The 13,864-nt window shown below is 36.3% G+C and overlaps 1 protein-coding gene across 2 annotated transcripts in view; it reads right to left on the reverse strand.

The window, feature by feature from the left end:
- Positions 1-12,004, reverse strand: part of LOC127452614 (regulation of nuclear pre-mRNA domain-containing protein 2-like) — a 44,968-nt gene extending 32,964 nt beyond the window's left edge. For both annotated transcript variants that reach the window (XR_007899295.1, XM_051718225.1), the window contains exon 1: positions 11,796-12,004. Coding sequence is in view for 1 of the 2 variants with exons in the window: in XM_051718225.1 (XP_051574185.1) it covers positions 11,796-11,997 (202 nt within the window). In the remaining variant the exon portion in view is untranslated. The remainder of the gene's footprint in view (positions 1-11,795) is intronic.
- Positions 12,005-13,864: the final 1,860 nt, after the last annotated feature.

The raw sequence follows: 13,864 nt of genomic DNA on the forward strand, positions 1-13,864 counted from the left end.
GCCATTTGGGTGATTTCTGTTATTATTATGATTTAAAAAGAAGCCAAACAACTATGTGATGATAAATGGCTTCATATGATCACTATCCATAAATAAAAGACAGTTTTTTTGCATGATCAGTCATATTTTCAAAATCAATGCCAAAATTTCACAATTTCTGCCAGGGTATGCAAACTTTTGAGCACAACTTGAGCAAGTGACAGTTCTAGCAACTGGCCCGAATCTCTCTCACAGTGGCCCCGGGGTATCGGGCAGTCCTTATTGCTGAGCCCTGATTTGGCCATTATGTTTCATAAAGAGTGCATCAGTAGACTAATTTCACAATCCTTCAGGACTGCACAATTAATCGAAATAACACTAAAATTGTGATATGGTCAGACGTGATTATAAAACTACAAAAGGCTGCAATTAATGACAGATAAACCTGGTTTGTGTGCTTTAGAATAAGTGGGTGATGCACTATTCTGTGCCCAAATCTATTCCTCATAATAATAATTCAGTATTATATTAATAAACTTGACTGGGTCGCAGAGTAATAATTTAGTATAATGTAATATTCAGGAGTAGTTTTTGTACACTACTCCTTGCACACTTTGTTTTTTTGTTTTTTTTTTTAAGTAAAAATATATGAAGGTAAATAATGCTTTCTATAAAGCTACAATGTATCACTGTATATAAAATATAAATATAAAAGTATATATAAGTGAAAATGATTAGATCTCATTTTCCTTTGCGTTTATTTAGTGAAAAAATGTGGGGAAACATGCCTTCATTATTTTTAAATACATTTTTATTCAAGGCCTTTAAAGTATTCAATCAACTACAATGGCCCTTTGGATGAAATGATTCGGTTCATCGGATAAAAATAATTATTGCCACAATATATTTCATTGTTAAAATAACTCACATAAGATTAAATGCAAAGAAAAAAAGGCAGCAATATGAAGTACATTTCGAAGACAATCCATGCAATACACACAGGCATGTAACGTTATTCGGTACTACGGTATATCACAGTAATTAATATGCACAATATTGTTCTCGTGGGTACTTCAAAATACCGTAAATAATTCTAGATAACCTTTTAGTCAAACTGTTTAGATTTTTTCTAATCCTCAGTAGTAAATTTTTTTCTCCCGTCAATGACTCAAGATTCACAACACTGTGTGTATGTGGCACAAATGACACAAGGGCACTCTGATCAGGCATGTGATCAGCACAAAAAGCAGGAAAATGTACTGAGCAAAGTTATCAGCTATCAACATTAGTTAACATGAACTAACAATTAAAACCACTTCTACAGCATTTATTAATCTTTGTTAATGTTAATTTCAACATATACAACATATGTTTAAAAACAAAAATGTATATGTTAACATTAGTTAATGCACTAGGAACTACCATGAACTAACAAAGAAAAATTGTATATAACCAACGTTAACAAAGATTAATAAATGCTGTAAAATATATATTATTTTTGGGGGGGATTTTTCCCCTTTTTCTCCCAATTTGGAATGGCCAATTCCCAATGTGCTTTTTTTAAGTCCTCGTGGTCACATAGTGATTTGCCTCAATCCTGGTGGCGGAGGATGAATCCCAGCTGCCTCCGCCTCTGAGACCATCAACCCATGCATCTTATCACGTGTCTTGTTGAGCGCGTTGCCACGGAGACATAGCGCGTGTGGAGGCTTCACCCCATCCACCGCGGCATCCACGCTCAACTCACCACACGCCCCACCGAGAACAAACCACATTATAGTGACCACGAGGAGGTTACCCCATGTGACTCTACCCTCCCTAGCAACCGGGCCAATTGGTTGCTTAGGAGACCTGGCTGGAGTCACTCAGCATGCCCTGGGATTCAAACTAGCGAACTAGCGAACTCCAGGGGTGGTATCCAGCGTATTTTACCACTGAGCTACCCAGGCCCCCTGTAAAATATTTTTAATTGTTAGTCCATGATACTTTAATGTATGAACAAAAAAAACCTTATTGTAAAGTGTTACCAATAATTCTTGACAAACACATAGCTGTTGTTGGTCAGCACAAAACCTCCCAAACAGAACGCAGAAATTATAAATATATAGCCAACATTTTGGAAGGGACACTTTGACAGGCTTTGCTATTTGAATTGTAATATCATAAACATTGGGTCATCTCATACTGATGCTGTCATCTCAGTGTTTTCCCGCACACAGCCGCTAGATGGGGCCACTAGCTCGTGCAGTGCTGACTGAAGCCGTCAATACTGTTTTAAACGCGGATATGGCATGCAAGGCTACATCGTGATTTCAATTCACTCCATAATGCTGCGGATATCACATCATATGCCATGTCTCAGAGGTCAACGTTTGCAGAATTTAAAGATATTTCCCTCAACATGTATTGTTCCTGTGCATCTTTTACAACTGCCACGATGATTTGTCCACATTAAATGTGAAAATGCCAATGAATAAAAATTTAATATTACATGTTCTTAGGAGTGCCAACTCCTCTTCATCATGCGGCTAGAATTATTTCTGGATTGTGCATTTAATTTCCCAGAGTTTTTACAGAGAGTGGTCTCCCAAAAACTCATGTACATTTTTATTACATCTGAAACCCAAGTTCATTTTCCGATCTACATGGAGGAAAGAAATCGTCTAGACTGAACATTTTCAAATGCCTGCACAGTATCTGCAGGGTTTTATGATTATACATACAAATGGTTGGATAAATGTGAAGATACATTTCACGATTTCACTGAAAATATCACGTCAGTGATGCTGGAATTGCAGCTAGCGATTTTTAACCTGTCGGCAACTGACCGGTTCAAACCTGTTTTATATCCAACCATTTTATTTCTCTTGATGAATTAAAATAAACCTGTCTTACTTGAAGTCCTGACGGCGAAATTCAGGAGCCTCCGTTTCGCATGTTCTCAACAAAGTATGTGCGTGACGCAGAAGCAGAGAGAAGTTTGTAAGTGAAGTTGTTCCGAGGGAAGGTTGAATGACACTTTTTTGGGTGAAAAAAGCTTAGAGAATGCAAAGGACGATTGTCGATGACATGAACACCTGTTGAAATATTAACGCCCCAAGTTGGAATGGCGTGTAATCATACATTGACATACAGTGTCAATGTATGATTATTGAGCTATATATAGTATTGAGCTATATATATATATATATATATATATATGAGCTATATATTAGCTACTGGCTTGCTATAATCACTCCATCTGGGGCAGTGGTGGCTCAGTGGTTAAGGCTCTGGGTTACTGATCAGAAGGTTGGGGGTTCAAGCCCCAGCACCACCAAGATGCCACTGTTGGGCCCTTGAGCAAGGCCCTTGACCCTATCTGCTCCAGGGGCGCTGTATCATGGCTGGCCCGGCACTCTGACCCCAGCTAAGCTGGGATATGTGAAAAAAAAGAATTTCACTGTATATGTGCAAATGTGTGATAAATAAATACAATTATTAATTATAATTATCCAGAAAAAAACAAAAAAACATGCATAATATTGTTGTAGCCTTGTAGCTGGCTCGATCTAATTAGTCTTGCCTTACTTAACCTCAACAAGGAAAGTTGTAGGTCGGTACTGATCTGTAGGGATCAGTGGCCCTGTGGCATAATAACAATTTAAATATTAAGACATCAACTAAATGTTATATTTGGCTATGTATCAATGGTGATGATGGTAGTTTTTTAAACATCAAAGTTCTTTGTTATCTGTTAATTTAAAAGGCCAGTTTGGTATTGAAAAAGTAATTAAACTTGTTATTAAGAGAAAAATAATGTTTGTTTATTGTTCAACCTAATTTTGTAATATAATTCAATACCATGATAATAACGTATAACATTATAAAATCTTCAGCAATTATTGTGACATGAAAATTTACAGTCACATGCCTAAATACACATCTTGGTCATGCTGTGTGTTTCACGCTGAAGATTCAGTAGAGAGGCAACGCTGCCACTGAACAGCACAGCAGGAAACACTTGATAGGTGAAGAACCGGTTATCGGTTCCCAACCCTAAGAGAGAGATAGCAAAGCTGCAATAAACATCGAACAGTCATAGGTCTACATTTAGTAGAATTTATGATGAAGAATTTAATGTTAAAGGAGACTAATTCATCGGAACAACTTAACAGCAGTGAACAGTTATTCTGTCTCATAGCTTTGAGGAAAAACAATTGACGATGTGGGTTGACCAATCAGAAAAAAAGGGGTGTTTCAAGGTCAAACACAAGTGCAAATCAAATATTCAAGCTGTAAATTCTGGTATTGTACCGGTTTGGGGTGGGCAATATACCAGTAGACATGATAAACTGGTAGAAATTTGCCAACCGGTATACATTTTGGATTATCGTCTCTATCGCGGTAACGCAAAACTGCCACACGACAAATGTGTACAGCACATAACACGTACACTTTACACACTCTGTAGGATAAATGGAGGAAGGCGGAGCGACTGCTCATTCCTACATATGAATGAGAAGATGAGAGGAGATTATGAAGGAAAAAGTGTGTCCTCCATGATGTGGAATTGGTTTGGCTTTAGAAAACGCGATACAGAGCAGAAAACAGCGATTTGCAAGATTTGAACATCGTGTATGTCGATATATCCATGTGTGCATATAAATCAGTGGTCAGGGCTTCACGAGAGACTGATAGAAATAATGAAACGCAGTTTTCCACTGACAGCTGCACGTGTCATCAAAACCCTTTCTAAAATTCTGTTCGAATGATGTTTGATATCAGAAAACAAACCAGCCATATTTTTCTTCAGATATATTATACGTTCTTTATAGAGATTACTAAAAACATAAAGAGCATAAATAAGTGTTTTATTTATGGATCATTTTTTTATGTTATTTTACTTTTTGCATTGCTTTGAGAACATGTCAATATAATCCAGCAGAGTGTATAGCTTGAGCGAGTGGTTCTGTGATGTCTGGCGCAACACTCGCACGACAACAAGGCTTCAGGTGAGCAGCACAAACATGCATCTCAGATGATAAGCATATTTAGCACATAGAAAGCGGCAAGAGCAAGAAGATTATCATTCATTTTGTTTCAGCGGTCCGAAATTTCACTTGGGCGGCTGCCAAAACATTTAAACGCAGGAAACACCCTGCTCATGTCACTCTATGCACCATGTGTTATGTTGTGTTTGGTCTTGTTTTAATCTGGATCATCTGCTGCAAGTACTGTTCAGCTCATGGTCATTTTATGACAGCACAACTACTTTTGTTAGATATACACAAATGTATCAGTTCACTCAACTTATTCAGATAAAAAGGTATGTCATGTTTCTTTTTATAAGTTCCTTTTGACCAAACAAACATACTTAAATTATTCAAGTGCAAGAGGTTATGGGTATTTCCCACAACCTCAGATCTATACATGATTGTTTGAGTTAGTAGTACTTAGTGTAATTTTATGGATTTGTAAGCTAAAAAGTTCAAGGAACTCACGATTTACTTTATAACTGTCTAAGTTCACCTTCAAATTTACAGTGCCCTCCATTAATATTGGCACCCTTGGCAAAGGCTATGTGAAAAAAATGTCTATTGTTTATCCTTTTGATCTTTAATTCAAAATATTCACAAAAAAAAAAATCTTTTAATGGATATCAAACAACTGCAAACACAACACGAGTTTAATAAAAAAAAATTGTGTGGCACAAATACTGGCACCCTTTTATTCAATACTTTGTGCAACCTCCCTTTGCCAAGATAACAGTTCTGAGTCTTCTCCTATAATGCCTAATGAGGTTGGAAAACACATGGTAAGGGATCTGAAAAAGCATAAATTGTCCGGTTTTTGGGAGGATCTCACTTTAGTTAAGATGTTTCCAGCTGCACTGAATAGGCGACAAGTCCAGAATGCGGTGTAAATCTCATCAGTAAAATTACTGATATTTGATATGTCAGTAATTAGGCAACTGTTTGATTCCGTTAACAAAGACGGAATCATGAGGATAATTAAACCATTTTAATTCAAACATTGCTGACGAAAATATGACGAGAAATAAACAATACTGCAAGATATGACCAATGCACTGACAATGTTTTAGAAGAAAAACCTTGTTGAATAAAACCTTGTTTATTCAAATGAAAAGGATTTTCTCGTCTAAAGCTGTGTGTCGTAAGATGAAGCGCTGATACCCAGTAAACAGATTTTCAACCGCATCATATATGATCTTAATCAGCCATATCAACAACAACAAATATAATATTATAACTTGAATCTGCAAGAAGCGAATGCACAACGGAGCCTGACTTTTAGATAGAGTGCATAAACGGGCGGGAGCGCTTTCATTTTGTTTGTTGACGAATAAATATGTATATGTTTTCATGAATAAACTCTCCTGTGCATGAGCTTGTGAAGGAGTTTCGGGATTGTAACTTCAGTCGGGGACGAATGGACGTCTAGTTGACACACCTAGTCTGTGATCAGTCGTGGTGTGCCCTTGAGTTGCATGCTAAATGCGTATCTTGTGAATACGCTGTTGCCATTATGCGCTATTTAGCGCAAAATCAAGTCTCTATAGAATACGAAAATGTATACGTCCCTTGGATTAAGAATCCACAAGACAGTTACTAAAGATCTAATAACTTACTATACTCATTAAATGAAATTATCATCTGTAACAGTTCCACTATATAATAGGGCTGGGTGATAGGATGATGTCTTATAAAGATCACGATGCCGATTGCGAACAGACAATGATCGACAATATCAAGAAATGGCAAAACTATGGATCTGGGAAGTCTGTAAATATATTAAACAGTGGCCAGGGTGTGAAACTAGCAACCGCCACCTGCAAAATGCTACGAGGCTGAATCCAGTTCGCAAGCTCCACGTCCAAATGTATTTCACACGCGGGTAATTTTGCTCATCTACCCGCAACAGGTGGGCGCCCTGTAAGATGTCTCGGAGTGACACATGACAAGAAATGCTGTTAGTCACAAAGACACATGCTTGAAGAAACACACTTTATTATATTTTTAGGAACAGACAAAAGAAAAGCCATCAGTGCTCGTGTCTGATTTGCTGTTTGTTCAGAGGTGTGCTGCACGAGCTTGTCTTGTGGAACAAGTGCATGTAAAGAGTTTTTACTCTTTTTTTTTTTTTTTTTTTTTTTCTGTTTCATTCATCTGTAAACTGTTTGCAAGAATGTCATCTAAGAGAATGCTGCAAATCATCTCAGGAGTGCTGTGAGTTTAGTTCGCTTTATTTCCACTCGGTTAGCATGCATTATGAACGCAAATCCACAGGTTCAGTAATATCTTTGTATTAAAGAAACAAAGACGAAAGTGATTAAATCAAAGTAATACGAGACACGTTCACCTTGAACCTAAACTTGAGTTTTCTTTTCTTTTCTTTTGGCAGCATTAAATGTATTACCAAAACAAAACTACAAACACAAATTCAATAAGAACACACATTTGACAGCATTATTTTGGGAACACAAGGGAATTTATTAGCCTTATTTATTTTGATTATTATTGTCTTTAAATTTATAAATGTCTTTAGTTCTTAATCTGTAGGCTATTAGTAGTTTTCCATCTGTGTTGACGGATGCTTGCGTGATGGCAAATGGAGCCGTTGGAGATGGTAAATGTTTGGATTTGGGGAGGTGGTTAAATAAGATTTTATTGATCATGTCGTTATTTTATTGCTTTTTAGTTTAGTTTAAAGTGCAATTTTAATTTAGAAATGTCTTTAGTTTAGGTTTTTTAAAGCAAAATCAATAAAGCAAAAAAGTAACCGACTTCGGCGGGGGGTTGACAATGTAATTGGATATCGCGATATTTAAGCCGATTAACGCTAAAATATTTTTTTTTTTTACATATCGCCTAGCCCTACTGTATAACTTATGGAATGTGAACACAACAATCATAATGGGAATAGGTAACATCATACAGATCGTATAGGCATGAGTCACAACGTTAGAAATGTCTCAACTCGTAAAGTCACTCTGTGAAAATGTTTCTATGAGCCATGTTAGGTTGTTTTGGGGCTTGTTTTAATTGCAATGCTGTGCTGCAAGTAACGATGTGCAATTTCCCACATTCTATTTATGTTTCATGAAGTAATAAGCGAAAATGATTGCCCCCAAGTTATATACATGTATGTTTTTGTCACGTTTTCATTTATTGCCTCATGAAACATAAACGGAATATGGGAAATGGCATGTCGTTACTTACAGCAGATGATCCCGAATTAAAACCAGTCCTAAAACAATGTAACAAGTTGCAGATATGTTGAAATAATCCTCAAAGAGCAACAAGAGCTTGGCTTTCATTAACACTGACATGCTGTATATGCGCACGTGCACTGTAGCTTTAGGATGCCCGAGTCTCTGCCTGAAGGAAATAAGCTGCAGGCAGTCAGATCTCAGCCACAAGTAATAAACCATAACAAATTATCGGCGAAAATATCAGCGCGATAATAATATTTTTATTTTCCCGGTTATCGGCCAATAATATATCGTGCATCCCTAATAATTAGGCATCTCTATCTCTATAAGTCATACTTAAAGGGTCAGGACACCCTCTGCTTCAGCACAGTTGAGTACAATTTCAAAAAATGCAGCCAAACTAGGCATGATCAGCAGCGGGGAAAAGGGAGTGAACCCAACAACTGTCTGATCAAATCACTCAGCTTTATTTAACTAATGCAGGTAACAGCATCAAAGATTCTCACAACAGCTCATAGCAAAATTCACAAATAAATTATACACTGTTTTGTAAGCTCACAACACAGAAACACACTGGTCATTTTCTATCTGTAATTTAATGCATAAAGCCATGTACTCTGTATTGAAAATATGTGAATGTTTTTTTTTTTACACTTTAATAACTTTTGAGATGTATTCCAAGATGTTGATTCACAAATATAATTGTTTAGACTGGTTAATACACTAACATTAAGGATGGATGGATGGATGGATGCATGGATGGATGGATCGATCCATAGCGTTTGTGTCTGGGACAATCAATGTAAACCGTGTCTCAAACGAGCCCCAGTCCACCTCACTGCATATCTTGAAACACTCACATTAATAAATGCGTTTGGCACAAACATTTAAAAGGTTTTGCCATTGATTGAAAGCTCAATTGATTGGATGCTTACATTGTGTTCTGTTGTGTGTAACACATACATATCTGGTAACATCTCAGAAAATGTAGTTTAGTGTTTCATGACACTTTAAGGTTAGGGTTATATATTGTTCTCTTTATGCTACAGACATGAACTAGATATGTAAAGATCGTCAAAACAAAGTTTTAAGTTGGCTTTTTACGACTGTCAAGTCAGAGCATTCCTAGATTTCAGAGTTAAGCAACAGCTTGTAATTTTGAGTTCTACAAAGACGTAAACGCTTTTTACAAGTCGGGATCTCGTAATTACGACAAAGTGAACGCACTATTGACCCGTTCAAACATTCTGTCAAAGTAAGTCTATGGGACTTCTGGCCAGTTTGAAAGTCCACTTTCCATATTTAAAATCAGATCAGTTGGAAAAGTTGGCACACTATTTCAGATCAGTTTGAAGGACTGTGCCGAGGTTGGTGGATGTTGCTTGAAATCTCTAGTAGGAGTTAAGAGTCAGACATTGTAGACTTGGTTTAAGGATTTTGGAAAAACCCTAACCCAAGTCTGTAGAATAAGAGTATGTTCTTTGTCAAGCCAACATTACACCTCAATAGGGCTGAAACGATTAGTCGATGTTATCAACAACACCAACAATAAAAAAAACTGTCAAAAATTTTCATTGTCGATTATTCGTTTGATCTCATTTAACGTAACATGAGATCACATTAAACTCTAATGATGACGCGACTGAGGAGAGGAAGAATTACACAGCTCACAGTCCAGATGCACTCCAAACCTTCCAAACAGCTTCAGGTTATGTAGATCACAAAGTATGAGGGAACTATAATGCAAAACTACAAAATAAGTAAATACAGAAGCACTCTCGTTGTGGAATAAGTGGAGCTCTGCTGAAGCAAAACTTGCGTGTCGAGCATCTTTAAAGATGTAACGCTGGGGTGTTTCCTTTAATGCAGTTATATTTCATGAGTTATAGCTTTATTAAAGTTCAAATAATACAGAAGCAGATCATGTAAATAACTACAAACACCGAAACTCTCTGTGCGGTCAGAGCCTCTTCTATGAGTTGCGCGAATGTTCCGGCCTAAGGGGGAGAGATTGAAACTGCATCCTGCTTGAGGCACACTCCGTCGTGCGGATGCTTGTCCCACGACCACGCACACTTAATGCAGCTAGATTACAACGTGATGGCTTGAGACTTATTGAATCATAATATATGTCACTGTGCATTTCTTATCGTGAAGAAAATTGGCAATACGCAGCTTTATTAATAAGAGAGAGTTTGTTTTTTTGTGGACTGAAGTGAACAGAATGGTGAGATAGGGTAGTCTATAAGCAGCATATAAGATATTCAGTCATGCTTTTAGAGAATAGATCTTGACTATAAGTATATTTTGTCTTTACTGCACTCACAGAAGTATAACAAAGTGAAAAAATACACTTATATTTAAGATACATTCTCTTAAAGCGAGTCTAAATATCTTATATGTTGCTTCTCAAGTAAATGTATCTTGTTTTAAGGATTTTTAGACAATTTTAAATGGAAAACAAGACAAAAACACTTGATGTTTGGCTGTGAATTTCTTTACTGGATTAAACTTTATAAAAAGTATTTTTTCCCTTTAATTCAGTGAATGTCATTTAGAGGTATTTTTAGGAGAAAATGTTGTCCTCTTTATTGTTAGTAAGCACATTTAATACAATCTTTTAAGTCGGGGCACAAGCTGAATAATCGGTTAAGAGCTAATGATTAATCGCTGAATAATCGTTAGATTAATCGATTATCAAAATAATCGTTAGTTCCAGCCCTACACCTCAAATGATCCTGCTTGTTGAGGACCTGTGTGCTAGCCTATTACTTTTCTACATGATTAGGATTATGCCTGGTGGACATTAAGATGGAGAAAACAATCCAAAAGACTTACACTGAAGCATGGACCAAAGCCATATCTACAGACCAAAAAAAAAAAGCAGTCTTAGTGTGAGCTCTTTTGACTTGGGCCAGTAAGTTACCACCTAGCAACCACCCAAAACACCCTTGCAACGCCATGCCAACCATATATCATATCTTATTCTTCAATAATATACGAATTTCAATATTTCAAACTTTAGTACATGAAAAGCAAGCAGTAAGAACTGAAGGTGATGACAGCAGAGGAAACGATCTTCTGACACCATCACCACAACACATAAAAGCAGAGATGTAGATGATACTGGCAAGATAAACTGATCACCAGCCACACCATAACACATTCGAATCAGAATCACACTGGAAGATCTCACTACAATATAATATTCATGATTATTTTTTAAGTCTACACTGACCAACAGATGTTTATTTATGTCGGGATTGTGCATCTGTTACTCTGCTGAATGCACCGATCTATTTGCACCATATCTGCTCGTGTACAAACCTCTCTTGAAAGCTATTCAACTCTCTTAAACCTCAAGTTTTAAATGCCCAGGCCTGCAGCATGATCCAGCACTGTGCTTTGCTCTAAAATCAACATGCTGGAGCGCGAGACAACATTCCGATCAGTGTGCACGCGAGTCACATTAACACATATCACATGAACATTTACAATACGGTATGCATTGCAACACAAAATGCAAATGTAATCAAGACAAAGTGTGTTTTCAGATCCGTTGGTTTGTGTGTGTTTTCGTTTAGCAACATTAGCAACTCACATTTCTTCAGCCACTTCATCCAGTAGCGCACGATGAGACTGTGATGTTTCTTATTCTCGATGCACCATGAGGATAATCCCTGTATGGACTCCATGGTGTTGGTGACTCCTTGAAAACGGCGGTCCAGCGATGACTCCAAAGCGGCCGACGAGCCGCGGCCACCGCTGTGACCACTGCTGGCCGCTCCGGATCCAGCCGCCATCTTTCCTACAGTGTCCAAGCAGCGTCACACTGGAGGATTATAATCACACAACATCAGCAGAGGGCGCTCCGCACTGCACGATTTATTCATATACCACCGTCTGTCTCAACCTTTAGAGACATTGTGGTGTCAGGGTTACAGTGGACATGTAAAAGGAACATTTCTGCTTCAGTGCAGAAGTTATGTTGATTACCACATAAATTCAGTTCTACTCGTCCCTCCTTTAAAATAGTGAGGCACTTACAATGGAAGTCAATGTTTGAGGGTTTAAAGGCAGAAATTTAAAACTTATAATTTTATAAAAGCTCTTACATAAGTTCTTATGTTGAAACATGTGTATAATTTGAGCTGTAAAGTTGTTTAAATCACCATTTTTACAGTCGTTTTAGGGTTTACGGCGATACCTCATCATGACAACGCAGTCGTGACTCGTGATATTGGATATATAACTTTTCACAGAAAAGGTTAGGATTAATAAAATCATACTAACACGCATATTGTTTACGTATTGTGAATATACTTTTGAAACAGTGAGTATTTTAACGTTTACAGATTGGCCCCCATTCACTTCCATTGTAAGTGCCTCACTGTAACCCAGATTCTTGCTTTTTTTTTTTTTTTTTAAAGAAAAGGAGGGACAAGTCCAAATTTATTTTTGTAGTAATCAACATTATTCCACAAATGCTGTCAATTGAGGTTGCCTTGTATTGAACCCGGAATATTCCTTTAAAGAATTGATTTAATGAATGAAAAACAAAAATTTTCAGCTTCGTTTTTATAATAAATGATGTAGGACAAAAAAGATTTGACAAAAAAAATCAAAACAGGTTTTATACAGTATTATTAGTAGTAATAATAGTAGTGGTGGTATTAGCATTAATAGAAGTAGTAGTCAAAAAACATCTTCAGCTTCATGTTTCTTAAATGCCCCAACCACTATAATGATGTGGAATAAAGGAAAATCAATTCCAAAAACTTTATTCTGCTGGGTCACAGTTGTAATGATCTGTGCCGAAAATAATTAGCTGTAGCTTATTTTAGTTTCTGAGTGTGTATGTTAATAAATACACAAATTTTAAGAACATTTTTGCCTGATGCATTTTTAAATACACAGTTTCATTTACATGTTTTATTATTTAATTTCTATATAAAATATAATAATAATCTACTACATAATTTGATTTGTGTTATTTTATTTATTTATTTATTTTTACTTTACAATTATTCTTGAATGTAAAAATTTGATGGGGAAAAAAACGAACCATAAACTACCATAGACATAAAAAATGTCAAAATAAGTACATGTGAAAAAGTTCAAAATAAAAATACAAGTGAATTGACAGACTAGCGCAACCCCTTGTGATAACTGTATGTCTTAATGTCCCATTCACACATCAAAAGGGGTTTTAATTCTTTGATTATTGCTATGATAGACTGTGATATTTACATTTATTAGACAGACCAGATATTCTTTTGTGCTAATATAAATTATATTTTCAGTTTTCAGTCAATAACACGTGTGTATAAACTACACTGGGCTATTTTGATAGGTTATGAGATTAATTTATTATGTTTAACACATAATTCAACACCACTACTGTTTCATCTTGTCCTGTGTTTCTAAACACTAGTCCAGCACACTAGACAGTGTTCAATACACAAAAACAAATTATATAAATCATGGAACAAATATGAATAAAGACCTTCTTAACAGCTTATTAATTTAAAAATTAAATCCAGATGGGACCTTTAACAAAACTAAAGCCCTCTGCAGTCTTTGTATGGTGGAATTCAATTCAAGAATGAAATATCATATATGAGTGAAATAAGACCACTGGAGATTTTTATTTATTTATGTATGTATTTA

Source organism: Myxocyprinus asiaticus, chromosome 15 (genome assembly GCF_019703515.2).
Source record: "Myxocyprinus asiaticus isolate MX2 ecotype Aquarium Trade chromosome 15, UBuf_Myxa_2, whole genome shotgun sequence".
NCBI classification, from domain to species: domain Eukaryota; kingdom Metazoa; phylum Chordata; class Actinopteri; order Cypriniformes; family Catostomidae; genus Myxocyprinus; species Myxocyprinus asiaticus.